Source organism: Momordica charantia (genome assembly GCF_013281855.1).
Source record: "Momordica charantia cultivar OHB3-1 chromosome 5 unlocalized genomic scaffold, Mcharantia_2.0 BLBB01000005.1, whole genome shotgun sequence".
Taxonomy (NCBI): domain Eukaryota; kingdom Viridiplantae; phylum Streptophyta; class Magnoliopsida; order Cucurbitales; family Cucurbitaceae; genus Momordica; species Momordica charantia.
In genome coordinates, this window is record NW_028275163.1 from 19,492,871 (window position 1) to 19,509,669 (window position 16,799).

Genomic DNA, 16,799 nt, shown 5'->3' on the forward strand with positions numbered 1-16,799 from the left:
TTCAAAATCTATCGATGTGGGAAAGTATAAAATCATTTTTTCTCTTAAAAACATATTTTTCTTTTTGTCATTCCAAAAAATTCTAATGTCAGATTGTTTTGTTATTAAGAATTTTTTAGTAAAGTATTTGCAATTAAAATAGTAGTATTTGTAATTAAAATACTTTTGCTAAATAACTCTTATTTCAAAAGCACTCGGTAGTTTTTAGTCCTGCAAACTATTTCAAGTTTGAAAAATTACTTTATACAGGAGCAGTTTCAAATATGACAAAAACATTGAGTAAAATTAACAAAATAGCAACCACATTTAGTTTTAGTTTTTTCAAATCTAGCACTTTAAGAAAAAAATGGAGATCCAATTTTAAAATGACAACTTTACCCAAATGATATACATCTGTAATATATCTGTAATATATCTAACTACTGATATATGTATGTGATATACATCTGATATACTACTAATATGAGTTTCTGATATGCTTGTAATATGTATGTGATATTCATTTGGTATACTACTGATATGAGTGTCTGTGCAATATATATGTGATATACATCTAATATACTACGAGTGTCTCATACACTACTGGTTTACTACTTATATGAGTATATGATATATTGCGATATTTGAAAATTTTAAAAACAGGTGATATATTTTGAAATACATAAAAGAGTTTTAGTACCCACAGCAGTTTCCCTTATAAATATGTGAAGTATTTTGGTAAATCTAGAAAGTAAAGTTCGTTTGATAACATTTCATTTTCTGTATATATTTTTTTAAATTTTTGAAAAACAGACTTATTTGATAATTACTCAGTCTGCTAATTTTTATTTATTTCAAATTAATTTTGAAATTCTAAGTAAATTATAAAAAGGAAAAAAAAAACATATATTTGGTAGAGAGAATAATGAGTGTTAACTTTTTTAAGTTCTCTCTTCCAAAAAAAAAAAAATCATATTGTGATATATAATATCAACCACAAACACAAACCTGAAGATGTGAGATGTCAGCAAATAAATATCTTGATTTTAGAAATGACAAAATGATGGCCAATTGGGTAGCAATAGTTTAATTATGCTGAAAATTATGGTGCTTATGGGAATCTAACTCAATTATATCAATATAAATATATACATACACTTTAGCCAATTGCAAAATAATTAATACATATAAAGATCATATAATTAATTAAATTAATATATATAAGTTAATTATTTTAATGTCACTTGCTAAAGCTAGATATTTATGCCATGCATGCATCATTGTTCTTGCGTCATTTGGTATGTATGTGTTCTTTTGAAAAAAGATTGTATATATTTCATATATTTATTTTCTTTTTATTTTTTTCGCTTTTAAAAATATTTTTAAAAAAATAATACTCAAAGTCCGAGAAAAAGAACAAAAAGATTTCTTAAATCCTAATTTTTTAATAGTCTTTTAGTTTTAGCTATAATTTTAAAAATATTTTTATAAAGTATATTTACAAAAAGATTAATTAATACAAAAATGTTTTTTTATACAACATGCTAGAAGAGGATTAAAATCACGAGATCTCGTGATTGGAGATATATGCCAATTACCGCTAAACTATGCTCACTTTGACTAATAAAAAAAATGTTATATATATAATGCTAAAATTACAATGACAGCTAAGTAGTACACAATAACCAAGGTTTTAAATGTTGATCATGTTGATGGAAATGTCGAGGACTCAATTTTGAGAAAATATCAATGTCGATAAAATGTCGATGTCGATGGATATTTCTGTAAAAGTTAGACAAATTAAAAAATGGTAAAAAATATTTAAATTGATAAAAAAAACATTTTCCTATTTCTAAATTAGTTAAAAATAAATAATATTTATATTATGTATATATTAGTGACATTTTGTTGATATTTTTCATATTTTATCGATTTTATTCTACTATGATGGAAATGTCGACTTACCCTCTCATGTTGATGGCGAACTCATGGAAACATGGATATATATGTCGATAGAAATAATGTCGACATGTCGACGGATATTTAGAACTATAACAATAACACACCTATATGTTTTTTCAACAATTAATTCTCCTATTTAAAAAATTATATAAATTTTCTTTTAACTAACAAACTTTATTTAATAACCAGGAAAAAAACTAATACGACACATTAAAAATTTATACATAAAGTGAGAATAATACCCTTACACTTTAGTCTTCTAGGGGACGTCACCGTCGTAGTCGTAGTGGTAAACACATGGGTCTTGTTCAATCTAATCAATGAATTCCGATTATAGAGATCTGCTAGTATAGCCACATGTGTGGATCCCGAGACATCAAAAAAATAAAAAAATACTCTTCCACTTTGACCTAATATGCAAATTTTATTCCTATCACACTAGCTCTAATACGCATAACAAAAAAGATCATTCTAAAATTAATTGCCTTAAAATTGAAAGTACAATCAACTGATATAAAACATATTTTCTTGTTCAAGCTAGTTCGTTATACCTAATAATTAAATAAAAAATCTAAATATAAGCTATTATTTTGAATTTAAAGAATGTTGAAAATTTGCATATTATTGATTGAGAATTTAGGAAGAAACCTTTAACTGGCTCTTGACAATTTCTTTTATCCTCCCCTTATTTAAGATGTAGAGAATAAATTCTTCATTTTTTGTCGTAGATAGGTGTTTTAATCCGTTAAATTACACTTAGATTTGGTAGATGCAGAGAATAAATTCGTTGAAGAATAATAAGAAAGAAGATAATTCAGCTATCTTATATTAAAATTAAATTTAAAATTAGAACTAAAAGGGAGAGCTTATATAAGGATAACAATACATGAATAAAGATGATATAATCTCTCTCTAATTTAAATAATATTAGAACAAATTCCTTCTCTCTTCTCTTTTTCTAGTATCCCCTCCACTAAAAAGAGCATTTTAAAAAGAATAATTATTTTTTCACCTTAAAATGTCGTAGTTCTTTTTATATTGGTGAAAGTCTGCCTAACTTAATTCCAACTAAATTGGCACAATTTAACATCATCCATCATCTAATCAATCGCAAATTATTTCATTTTAAAAAACAAAATTGAAAATAATCCAAGCCAATCTGAAAAAGAAATTTTCTTACAAAAATAATTTAAAAGAAATACCTAGGCCAAGTACAAAGTAAAAAAATCGACAATAATTTAATAAACTTGAGTTTATGAAAAATATATAGTCGGGAGGATCTAAATCTATATAATTCATGTTTGAACTAATACAAAGAAATATGTTCTAGAAAACTTTGGTTTGTACAATAGATTCGATCTGCAGTTTTATAATTTGTAAATTTTAGTATGGGTATAAGATTAGTTTTCACACAAAAAATGATTAACTTTCATGGTAAGGACAACAGTATCCCGAGTATCTCGGTAATTGTATGATATTGTCTGAACATAGCCCTCACGGCTTTGTTTTGGGTTTCATCCAAAAGGCCTCATATCAAAGGAGATAATTGTTCTTTCTTATATACCCATGATCATTCCTTTCCCTAACCAATGTGAGACTTTGTTTTCATACACAATGTCACCTTACAAACTCAAGATTTCAAAACCTAAACCTACTATTTTTTAAACGGTTCATAAGTTTTTGTTTTATTATCTAGGAATCAGCGGCCCTTTAGACCAATTCCCCATATCCATGCATACACAATGTCACGTGGCTTGAACCAAAGACTTCAAAGATATTCCTTAAGAATTAATTTCTATATATCTTTTTGTACCAAATGTTGTAAAGCCAGCGACTATCCCATGAGATTAGTCGAGGTGCGTGTAAAACTAACGTGTAAAACTAACCCGACACTCACGATATAAAAAAAATAAAGGAAATAATCCAAATCCATAATTGAAGGGGAAACAGGGAGCATGGGGAATGTATATGATCAAGATATAGTGGGGTGATGTAAGCATATATTATAGAATAACCTTCGATCCTCACTCATTCGCAGTTGGAGTTGGTTATATTATTAACGTTATATATTATAGAAGAAGAATAATATTGTTATAGTTTAGTGACATTTAGGAGTCTGCCACTCACAGACAACCTAGTGGAATCTACAATATTTGTTCCACAGTTTGGCACATATCCATCTCATCCAAAAGAATTATTCATGAAACCCAACAATCCACCTCAATTTTAACTCCCTTGGCTTATAAAATTGTTGCTACTATAAATTCCCTAATTGGAAAATGTACGAACTATGGCTATGAATCAAAAAGTTTTTCTACAATTTAAAGTTCACCAGATCCCATTTTTTGAATTGGATACTCATTTGAGCACTCGAGATTTGATATCATATCAATATTTATGGGTTTCATCTAAAAGAAATTGACTACGAGAGAAGTAATTCATCCCTTATCTTTTTGACGTAGGATGCTTAACACTTTTAAACTAGAATTTTTGTTTTTTTAGTACAACATGTTGGGGAGGGAATTCGAACTCACAACCTTTTGTTTGGAGGTATAATTATTGCAATTAAATCCAATTAGGCATGATATCATGATGGCAATGTTGAATTGCAATGATTTTGTAACTTTAAGGAAATAATTGCTCAAATACAAAGTTGGTCACTAATGAAATTGTGACAAGTTGGTAAGCTTATGGATGGTTCTTGAATTTTCCTTTTTAATAAATTAAAACAAAACAAAACAACCCAATTTCTTTTTTCAAATTTTTTCTTCTCATTCTCTTCTCTAACTTGAAGGATATTTTGAGATTACATGTAGAAAACTAGGAAACAAAAGGGCACCCAATATTTTAGGCTCACATATCCAACCAAAAAGAGAGAGAAAAAAACTAAAGTCTATAAAAAGAAGAAGAAAAAAAGAAAAAAGAAAGGAGTTGTTGATTAATTCTTCTCCTCCCTTCTTGATGGCCAATTTCTGTGTTATTGTTCTCCAAGATAATTGTGTCTCAGCTTTGTTATCCTTAATTTGGCTGATTAGTGGTTTGAAGCTTGTTTTCCATGTTGGGTCCAGCCATGGGTGGAATGTTAATGGCCAAAGCTTGTTTCTTTTGGATTGCTTCAATAATGTCTTCATTTATTACAGGCAATAATTCTCCACCTTTCACTGCTTCAACAATTTCTCCACCTTCCTTCTTCTCTTTGCTTTCTTTGTATTTCCCCCACAAAACAGAGTACAGCCCTATTACAATCAGCACTGCTCCAATTATCCTGAATAATCATTACTCACCATTCTTAGTGTTCATTTAACTCAAAAGCACACCCAACAAAATTGTTTTTAGCAAAAGCACGGCTGTTTTGCGCTTGAGATAACAAATCATTTTGACGTTTGGTTTCATGCTCTCGAATAAAAAGCTTTTTTTTGGGTGAAAAAGTGTTAAGGATTCCACATTGAAAAAACAAGGAACCTAACAAAAGTTTATAATTGAGGTAGATGATTCGTCTCTTTTCCAATTGGTTTTGAAATCCCATAGATATTAATATGGTATCAGAGCATAAAATACTAAAATGAACATCCAATCTATAAATGGGATCCGACCAAGATGGATGAGTAAAAAAGTCATGATTATGAAGAGACATATTAAGGAACCCACATTGAAACACTCCCAAACATAGATGGAAATGAATGAAATTACTAAATTACCCTCCAACGTAAATCTTCTCAGCAAGGATGAGAGAGCCCATGAAGGCAACAATCACCATCATCAGAGGACTGAAAGCTGTGACAAAAACTGGCCCTCTTGTCTTCATAACCAAACCTTGCACATAATATGCCACTCCAGATGTCACAATCCCCTGCAAAATTTTACATTCTAATTTTAGAGAAAAAAGGAAAACTTTAGAGATTTTGAACTATTTTTTTTATAGAACTTTATTAAACATAAATAAATAACTGATAAACCTACGAGCTTAAACTGGTAGGTTGGATAAATTTAGTCGAAAGGGATTCTTACCGCATAAGCGGCGGCGAGAAGGTTCAAGTCCCAGCCGATGGCCCAGGCGGAGCGGCGGTGTTCCATGGCAAGGGTGACGACGATGGCCTGAAGGGTACCCAAAAAGCAAACCATGGCGGTCAGCGAAAGATGAGCGGTGTATTTTCTCAGGGTTATGACCTGAAGGATGAAGAAGGCAGCCCAAGCCAGAGTGGCGATGATGAGCAAAATGGAGCCCTTGATGAACTCTCCGTCGTTGTGGTGGTCAAGCGCCGCGTTGGCCGGAGGCGGCGAGCTCACGTGACTGCCGTGCCCAGTCCAGAAGAAGTTGATCACACTCCCTTTGTAAAATGTCATCAACATGGCTCCCATCACCGTTACTATTGTCCCAAACAACTTTGCTTGGCATCTCACTTTCCTTAAGTCCAGCTTCTCCATCCTTAAAAAATTCAAAACCAACTTAGCACAAGACACAACAAGTGATTAATTATGTCGAGATACTGCAAGAATTCGAACACAATTTCTCATATGATACTATGTTAATTAAACTACTACTGAAGTTGAAAAACTAAGAGACCTAAGAAGGAGTTATAATATAAATGGACTACTTCTCTCTCGTGGTCGATTAATTGTGAGATAATACCCTATGAATATTAACAGAGATGACGTTAATGGAGGTATTAGAATACCTGCAAAGTACTGCCATCACGAATGTCATTGCAGGAAGCATGTTGCTTATGGCACAAGAGAAAGTTGGGGATGTCATTTTGAGCCCCACATAGTAAAAGTTCTGATCGATCAATGGTCTGTTAAGACAAAGAGAAAGTTCAAAAAAATGGAAAGTGTTTTAGCTCTTTAAAGGAAGGGAGTTTTAACTAGTGTTTGTAAAAACCAGTAGATTTTAGATACTAACCCAAGAAGACCCAAAACAAACATCTCAATGAAGATCTTAAATGTAATCTTGGGTCTCACTTTCCTGCAAATGGCACCACAATAGAAGCTATTAGTTCTTATTATCCTATTGTAGAAATATGGAGGATTCGTTCGTCCTAATCATTCTATTCTTCTGTCTTCCTGCTTCTAACCAAGCAAGATATGTACCTCTCGAGAACGAGAGCGAAAGGAGCGACAGCAGCGGTAGCGAAGGCGTGGCGGTAGACGACGAGGACGTAGTGGCTCATGCCTCGGTTGAGGGAGACGGTCGAGATGATGTTCATACCGGCGTAGCCGAATTGGAGGGAGATGACTCCGATGTAAGGCTTTGCATTATGAAAGAAACGGCCAAGACATCCTATGAACCCCATGATTATGATGCTAAAAAGGGAGAGTTTATATATATATTTTGCAGAGAAAGTTGCAGAAGAAAAAAAATTGAGAGAGAGGAAGAACAAACAGCTCAAGAAGAGCTTGTGAGTGTGTTTCCTAAGAGAAAATGGCTTGGAAGACCTCATATTTATAGGCCATTTCATGGCTTTTTTTGTTATGTTTCTTTTTTTTTTTCCTGAAGAATAAAATATATATTTGCTGACGCATAATTTTTCAGTAGTGGGATATTGGGTTTTGTTGATGCATGTCATTAAACAATAAAACTTGATGGGAGAAGAAAGAAGAAACTTCCCTCCACATTTAGATTACTTTTTTGATGTGATTTTTATTTTTAGTGGATAGAAATATTAGTCACATTTATTTGTTGATTTAATGTAATTTAAATATTCTATACGTGTGAATTCACCTCAGAAAATAAGTAGAAGATCCTACCTGATAAAACTTGTCTTCTTACCATCTCTAGTAAAAAAAAACATTTTTTATTAGCTTATTTACTTTATATTTAATAGATGAACAGATTTCAATAATACTTTTTTGATGTCATTTTATTTTAGTGTTATGTTATTTAAAAAATATTTACCCATAAAAAAAATCTTTTTTAGAACTCCAAGGGAAAAATTAAAAGTTAGGACCAACCTTTGCTTAAAAGTTAAAAATGTTTATAAAAAAGGTAAAAATAATAAATAACGAAGGTGAGAATCAAACAAGAAAAATAATTTTCATCATAGAGAAAATAAAGAAAAGGAAAAATTCTACCTAAATTTTTATTGCTTTGGGTTAGAGAGAAATTTACAATTCAAATAATAAAAATTGAATCTACAAAATTCTTCAACCCAAGGATTGTATGATCATGGGGTTCATATAATATATACATCAAAGTTAATTGTATATTCAAAAAGGGTGTGTGTATATATATCCATAGAAGATCTGAGGTGGACATATATATGATATATACATATGCTTTAGAAATAAAAATTATGGTGGGATCCACTATTAATTCCTCTATCTTCTTCTTTCTCCTTTTAACATAAATATAGTATAGATATTGAGTGGGAAGAGAAGATATAAAGGAAGAAAAGTGAGTTTTCCTATATATATATATATTGGAATAAAAGGGCTCATCCAAAGTTATACAGTTTGTAGTTTTGTAGTTTCCTTCTAGAGCATTCTACTCAGGTTGATGCACCTAGAACCTTGCACTGGTATGTGCTCGCTTATGTACACTCAAAAGTTAATTAAGTTAGAATTTAGTCCGAGCTTAAGTAAAATGCAAGAAATTGTATACCTTTTAGAGATGGGACTCTGCCTTTTATATAAGCAGACAATTGAGAACCACGGCTCTACCACTACAATTGACATTGTACTAGTCATTCAACGAGTTTTTTGCCAGTAATTAGAAGATTTTCTAAAGGTAGAATCATTCTTCCACCAAATGTCAATGGATTTCTCACTAGCCAGAATCTTCCTAGATCGACATCGACTTGAGCTTTGCTTAAGGACATGTTAAACCTTCCTCCTCATCTTCGACATGTCCAAATTGAGGTCTGGACACACGTGTGCCTTTACGGGGAGAGCCTGGTCAACTTCCGCTGAGATCGCTAATCTCCAAGTGGCGTCTACCGACCTTCTACTTCAGTGATTTATGCTCTAGGTTGACATTCAGCCTATGCATCATGACTTTAGAGTCGATACCTAGCATATATTCGTATGACCACGTGAAGACATGTAGATTGTTTCTTAGAAAATTTATGAGACTTTCCCATTTTTTATCTTCAGTTAGGAGGGCAATGAGCTTTAGCTTCTCAACGAGGGAGCCTTTTTGGTCTTTGTCCCGTTGGCTGTGGTGCTCCTCTAGGGGGAATCCCTCTGTAGGCCCTATCCCTTCAAGGCTCGCCTTGTCATCGGGACGGTCCATCCCTTTCTCAGCCATTTGCAATTGCGATTATTACATTGGCAGAGCTTACTTGCCGCTTAAGCTTTTCTCTATAGACAATGCTAATTTTTTACGTCGATTTTTGGGCAAGCGTTGAATAGGTGCCACGTATGCCTTCGTCTCTCAGCTCAAGCTTGATTTGCACACAGAAATCTAATATTGGTTTGGTGCTCTTCTGATTGCACTCCGATGCTTAAGTTAATACTTAATTGGGGTAGGAGCAAATAGGTATAGAGTGCTAAGATGTTAGCAAGTAGAGAAAACCAGTCTTTCGATAGTGAATTTTGCATACACCTTAATTCAGGTTCATGTGTTGCTTATATATGGAGAGAGAGAAAGAGAGGGAGAGAATGCGATGTGGAGATCACCATACTTTGATACTCCCTGGGCACCATAGATGGGCGTAGTAGCGTCTCGGATGATACTCTAGCCTATGTTAGGATGTCAGCGTCTTCTTTGCTGGTTGTCCCTGGTACATATAGCTGCTGAAGTACGCTCGGCCACTCGATTCGGTGTGCTCGACTCCCTTGCCTTAGTTAACTCGGGCTTCGCCCAAGTGGCTGATTCGGACCTAAGTGTGTGGTGCCTTGGATTTACTCAATAACACTATATTATCCATCACAAGAGGATACAATATATATTATGTTAAGGATGCTACATTAAAAAGACAAAGTATGTAACAAGAGTTTATAATATAAATGAACTACTCTCTCATTGCCAATTGGTTTTAAGATGAAACTCCATGAATATTAATATGTATACCAGATGTTTAAACGAGCATCCAGTCCAAGATTAATGGACCCAAAAGAGGCACAATTCATGTTAATTAAGGATCTCATATTGAAAAAATAAAGGGTCCTAGTTATTGATTACATCTGCGAATTCTTTACTACTATTACAGGTTCTATCCGAAATTAGAGCCATGGTGCTTCAAAATTGAAATTAAGCTTCGAACTAGTGTCATGGCACTCCATAATAGGCCAAGATGCTTGCTCGCGAAATTTATGGCCGGCTCTGCAGCATCTTTTAACTTTATATTTGCAACACAATATTAACACATATCAATATTTATATCCACATGTTTTTTAGTATCCAAATTATTTTTCCCACAAACATTTGTGAGGAAAGAGTTAGTCATTACTTATATTGGATTTTTTTTTTCAAATTGCTCAATAATTAAATCATATACAGAAAAGTTTGCCGATTTTTGAAAACGTATATAGGACAATAGGGAAATTAATATATGTACTATGTGAATCATACTCTGAAAAAGAAAAAAACAAAAACAAAAAAAGTACTATTATAAGATTTTGAAAACAAACCAACAAAGAAAAACTAATACATAGTGGATTTTCTTTTGCAAGCCATGGCTTTTCTCCAGTTTTATTTCTTAGTTATTTCCACGTAAAGCTGATACAAGACGTTGAAGGGAAGAATGAGTGAAATAGAGTTCAGTAGTAGTAGTTCAAGTAGAGTATCTAAGTATTAATATTCATGGGTTATATCTCAAAACCAATTGACAATAAGAGGGGTAGTTCATGTCTATTCTAAACCATTGCAAGGTCCATTCTCTTTTCAATGTGGAATCCTTAACATACCCCCTCAAGATCGTGGCTGTTTTGGCTCATCGATCTTAGTCGGATCTCATTTTTGGATCGGATGCTTGTTTGAGAGTTTTTGGGCTCTGATACCATAAATAATTCTTGTATATCCTTTCAATTGAACAAGCTCATTCCGTTATCTTTACACAAGAATTATCCTTTCTTTTAAACACTACACGCAGGGAGAATTATTTAAGGAAAAATAATAAAAACGAGCCAATCAATTTGGTGATTGATTTGACTGTTATATATAATTGAAAAGAAAACTAAGAAAACACAAAATATAATGGAGCATTTAATGAGAGAATTGCAATGAGAGATTTTAGCATCAGTTCTTACTTGGAGGAGGAAATCTGTAGTATGCTGATTTGGTGAATTCCTTATTTGGATAGTAATGGAATCAAGGGTGGACAACTGTAGAGTAGTTGTCTAATTTCCTTCGATAGTAGTTGGAATTGTTTGGTTATTTTCTTCACTAAGAAGTCCAACATGAGTGATGAAGATTGGAAGGAAATGAATTTGAGAGGCTGCAAAGGCGATAAGAACGAGTTTGGCTCAGAATATCCTTGCAAATGTGCATGAAATTAAGATAGGCAAAGAACACTTTAAGGAGAAGCTTAAAGCTTTGTATCATGCAAAAGGCATCTAAAATCGGCTGTACTTGAAGAAGCAATTTCAGACGTTGCGAATAGAGGAAGGTACGAGAATCTCAGATCGTCTAAGTGCTCTTAATAACATCATTTTTTAGCTAGAGTCAATTGAAGTGAAGATAGATGACGAAGATAAGACACTCAGACTCATCTTGTCACTTCTACAATCTTATGAACACTTGAAACTGATCTTGATGTATGGGAAGGAAACTTTAAATTTTGCTAAGGTTACTAGTAAACTTTCGTAAGAAGAAAGAAGGCTGAAGAGTGAGGGCGTACTTCATAGGAAGACACAGCCCTGGTAGCTTGCAATTGGAAGAAGAAGAAAGATTTAGTGCAAAAGAAAGGTTGATGGGGACGTGGACAGTTTGAGCACATGAATAAGGATTGTCCTAACAGAGTCGGTTTATCAAAGGGCTCTAGGTCGGATGCTGACAGTGTTTCTCTCGCCAGAGAAGATAATGATCAGTTCCTTTAAAGAGAGATAGAAATAGATCATCATGGTATGTCCACTTTACCACGATAGACGATGTTATGTTAGTACTTCAACAAATTTACACACGGGTATTAGTTTGGTGGCTATGCAAGACGTGTCTGTGGTGGAAATTACGTTGACGGCTGAAGAACTTCCGCGTAAGCTAAGTAGGTGGAAGTTGCACCATAAATTTCAACGGGATTTATAGACATGTGACAAAGAAGAAAAATCTTGGAAGGCGACATTCCAAGTAATTTACTTTCACTGTGAGTAGGTCTTTATAGTTCTCTAAATTAAGAATTATGATTGTCTGTAAAGACAATGAGTGCAGTAGAAGCTGTGAATTCTTCAATATCTTGTCAATGTGGAATTTGTTAGATTTTGACAAAATATTAGAAGAGCAAATTGTCCCACATGTTCAGGAAGGAGATATGCTCCAAGTGCTACAAAAGAGGCTCATGCTTTTAGATTTTAATCATCCCAATTGAAACAATTTAAGCTTAGTAACGAACTCTAGTTAATCGAGTGATATTTTCTTGAAGAGAGTGTGTTTTTTTTTGTGTAATTATTGTCGGAAAAAAATTTGTGTGATTGTAATAATTTTCACATAGTGATTTTTTCCCGGTTTGGAGTTTTTCATGTAAATTCTTGTGCTTTTATTGTTGTTATTTTTAATTTCTCAGTTATTTTCTACTTATTCATGCGGTAGAAATACGATGGGTTTTCAATGAAGTTGAAATAATTATCAAAATATCCTTAATGAATGGAGATAATGGTGACGTTTTCTATTCTTTGTTTTTTGTTTTTTATTTTTGGTTTCTTGTATCTTCTTTTCCAATAAATGAAAATAGAAATGTATTTGGTAATTGATTTTTTTGTTTTTTTTTCCTTCTTACTTTTTTTATTAAAACAAAAAAAGAAAGAAATATGTTTGGTAACCATCTTTTCTTTTTTATTCTCTAAAATTTTAAATTAAAAAAATAAATTTTTAAATGAGATAATCTTTTAAAAATAAATATTAAAAATTTATATATTATATATTATTTTAATATTTATTATGCATTTTATAAGTCAAGATTGATAATGCTTTTATTTATGTTTTTGAAAAAAAATTAAAAATTAGAAATGAGAACAAAATAAAAACAGGAAATTTGTGCCCATTTTGTAGCTTCTTATTCATGGTTTCTTTCTATTTGATTGTATTGAAAGGCCCAATGAATTAGGATTTCCCTATTGGGCTAGGTCATTTCGGGACAAGCGGATCATTTATGATGAAGATGATGAGCTTTAAGAGTATAATTTGAAGTTCTTGCAGAGTGTGGAACCATGCAATACCAGACACGAGATAGATCTTGCAAAAAACAAGACTTTTTTCGAATAAGCCAATTCATTTGGGACATGCAATCTTTCTTAATAAAGAAAAACATAATTGCATCTGATAACTATTTCATGTTGTTCGTTTTTTAATTGAAAAAAAAAAGAAGAAAACCCTGATAATCTTGAAATGTGGAACAAGAAATAAGAAAAATGTTTTTTTTTATTTCTACAATTTTGGGAAAGTTTCTAAAAAAAATAAGAAATAAGAAACATAAATGGTTTGTCAAATATGCTTAAGTTTCTCGATATACAAAAAAAAATTCTCAATAAAATTAGAAACGAGAAATAAGAAAGGAGAACGTTACCAAATCGGCTCTAAATTTTGTTGTTTCCAAAATGGATTAATGTAAGGTAAAAATTGTATTTCCACTTCATAATTATTAGAATTTTGGACTTTGTTCAATTATATACTTTGGCTTTTCCAACACAAGATATTGCATCACTTCTAATAATGGTTGCTTGTGTCACTTGCGTCACATAACATCTTCCAAGTAATATGTTTGGGATAAACCTTTAGTCACGAAAAAGGCAAAAATAAAAAATAAAAAATAAAAAAATAAAAAAATTGCTTGGATTGATTTTTATTTTTTTACTTTTTTTTAAAAGAAGCTACTTGCCGATTAAAAATTTAGAATAATGTGCTATAGTTGTTAATTTTAAAATTGTTCGAAAAGATATTTTTTGTTTTTGTATTTTTATTCTATTTCTTATAGCTATTATGTATGAAATATCTCACATTTAAAATGAAATCATACGTAAAGTATATCATATTAAATTTGTTTAAAAATTTATCCCACCAAATTAAATTATTGTATCAAAAAGTTTTTTTGAGCTAATCATAATTAATTAATTTGTTCTTAAAATCCTCCAAATAGATTGAATGATCTCTACATTTTCTCATGAAATAAATTTGGAAACTTTCATATTCTTTTCTTTTCTTTTTTCTTTTCTCTTTTCTTTTCTTTTTATTTTTATGGACAAACTTTCAGTTTTTTTTTAGAACAACATGTGGGAGTGGGAGTTTGAACCCACAACCTTTTTGTTGACGATACACACCTTAATTAGTTGAACTAGGTTTAAGTTGGAGAAACTTTCATATTCAAACTTCATCCTTAAGGATGATTATATGATATAGAAAAAAACTATATAATTATTTACATTTATCAAGAAATGACTGAATGTTTTAAATTAATTAGGAATGGTGAAAGCCAATTTGAGCCTAGCTCAAGTTAAGACATATATTTTAGATCAAAATATTGTGAGTTTTCAATCCCACTCTGATATATGTTATTGTAGTAAAAGAAAACATTTGAATTATTGGTGAAAATTAATTAAAATTAAAAAAATAATGACTGTCTTATTAGTACAAGGCATTCTTGATATTGAATCCAAAATTAGTAAATAATTAAATTACATTTTTAATCTCCATGCTTTAACCTTTAATTTCAATTTAATCATTTAAAAAAATAATAATTTCAATTTAATAATTGATTATGCTTTTAAATAGCTTTTTTTTCCTGAGTACAACATAGGAAATGGAGATCAGATTGAACTTTCAACCTCTTAGTTGGAGATATATTTCAATTATAGCTTAGGCTCGTTTTCGCATTACCCTAAATTTTTTTTATTAAAGCTAATTATTTGAGAATGGTAATTACAAAAATCCAACCTAATAAGTTATTTATTATTCCACTCCAAAAGAATTATCTACAGAAATAGTGGTTGCACCCAAAAAAACCCAGTTAAAGAAATTGTGGTTGCATTCCAAAATAGAATTAATCCCAGCCTTCTTTTTATCTTTCAATCAAAATTATTTTCTAAAACTTATAAAAATTCATATTTTCCAACTAAAATGACTTGTCAAACTTTAAAAGTATTGTTTATGCAAGAATATGCACAACAGTGTTTCTCTGATCGTAGCTCGAACCCGGTCTCCGGACCGACCTGAACACTTGGGCGGACCTGCACAAAAAGGTGAACACTCCGACGCTCAAGTCAGTATAGGTCGGATTCCCAGTTTAGTTCGAGGTAAAAGTCATACCTGAGTGTGGAGTGAGGTCCTCTACTTATGGGTGGTAGTCCCGTTCAAACGGCCTTTTCTTTCGTAGGATTTTGAAGAAAGGAAGGCACTTATCTGTCGACCTTGAAACAAACCGGTTCAGGGCTGCAATCCTGCCATTGAGGCATTGAAGCTGCTTCAGCGTCTTGGGTGCTTCGAGCACGACTTTAATCTTTTCGGGGTTGGCCTCGATCCCCTGGCTGTTCACCATGAAGCCAAGGAATTTTCCCGAAGAGACTCCAAAGGCACACTTAGTTGGGTTGAGCTTCATTTGATATGTCCTCAGAACCTCGAAGGCTTCGGTCATATCGGAAAGATGCGACTTAGACTGCTTGCTCTTGACAAGCATGTCGTCCACATACACTTCCATATTCCGGCCGATCTGCTTGGCGAACATTTTGTTCACCATTCTCTGGTAGGTCGCTCCTGCGTTCTTGAAACCGAAGGGCATGACTTTGTAACAATACAGACCTTGGTCTGTTATGAATGCGGTATGATCATGATCTGGGACATGCATATTGATTTGGTTGTACCAGAGTAGGCATCCATGAAGGTGAGCAGTTCGTGTCCGGCCATGGCGTCCACGAGCTGATCGATCCTCGGCAGTGGGAAGCAGTCTTTCGGGCATGCCTTGTTTAAGTTCGTAAAGTCTACGCACATTCTCCACTTCCCGTTAGATTTCTTAACTAATACAACATTAGAGAGCCACTTGGGATACAAAATTTCTCTTATGTATTCAGCTTTCAATAGTTTGTTTACTTCCTCAACAGTTACATCACTCCTCTCCTTGTTTATAGGTCTTCTTTTTTGTTTTACAGGTCAGAATGACGGGTCTATGCTGAGGCGATGCGTCATAATCTTCGGGTCAATGCCAGGCATGTCCTCATGAGACCATGCAAAGACGTCCGAGTTGGATCTGAGGAAGTGGATTAGCTCCTCTCTGTTGGTGGCCCCCATCTTAGTTCCTATGCTTACCTGTTTCTTGGGACTAAGCAGAGGAACAAGCTCGAGCTCCTCAGTGGGCGCGGAAAACTCCCTTCTCGGCAGGTCGGCCTCGAACTCAGGCTACCCATCCCCACTGGCTTGATCTTCGAGGGCGCATACCGATGACCCTTTGAGTGCGGAGGCATAGCATTCCCTCGAAGCGGTCTGCTCTCCTCGGACTATGCCCACGCCATGAGGGGTGGAATACTTCAAAACTTGATGAAGTGTTGAGGGAACGGCCCGAAATGAGTGGATGATGGGTCTCCCAAAGATGGCGTTATAGGCCGATCTACCGTCAATCACCACGAACTCGGCCATTTTGGTGACCTGTGTTTTGTCTTGCCCAAATGTGACTGGCAAGTCGATGCAACCCTCTGGGGTGATCGACTCTCCAGAGAACCCAACTAGCGGTGTCAGGCTTTTCTTCAATTGCGACCTTGTCCATCCCAGGGTGAGGTAGGTTAGT

The 16,799-nt window shown here is 33.3% G+C and overlaps 1 protein-coding gene across 1 annotated transcript; it reads right to left on the minus strand.

Moving 5' to 3' along the window:
• Positions 1–4,688: 4,688 nt before the first annotated feature.
• On the minus strand, positions 4,689–7,346 carry LOC111019829 (WAT1-related protein At5g07050). The gene is made up of 6 exons (XM_022296322.2): positions 7,030–7,346; positions 6,842–6,904; positions 6,618–6,734; positions 5,950–6,367; positions 5,640–5,791; positions 4,689–5,206 (listed from the first exon to the last, which is right to left on the minus strand). Exons 1-6 carry the CDS (start codon positions 7,230–7,232, stop codon positions 4,960–4,962), a joined length of 1,200 nt encoding a protein of 399 aa, XP_022152014.1. The 5' UTR covers positions 7,233–7,346; the 3' UTR covers positions 4,689–4,959.
• Positions 7,347–16,799: the final 9,453 nt, after the last annotated feature.

What these genes read in the sequence shown, in the direction of transcription:
- LOC111019829 (XM_022296322.2), bottom strand. Translation starts at nt 7,232, where the DNA reads ATGGGGTTCATAGGATGTCTTGGCCGTTTCTTTCATAATGCAAAGCCT. An exon ending in TTTGTTTTGGGTCTTCTTGG is followed by an intron (nt 6,735 to 6,841) that starts GTTAGTATCTAA and finishes TTGTCTTAACAG; the next exon opens with ACCATTGATCGATCAGAACT. An exon ending in GTGATGGCAGTACTTTGCAG is followed by an intron (nt 6,368 to 6,617) that starts GTATTCTAATAC and finishes GAATTTTTTAAG; the next exon opens with GATGGAGAAGCTGGACTTAA.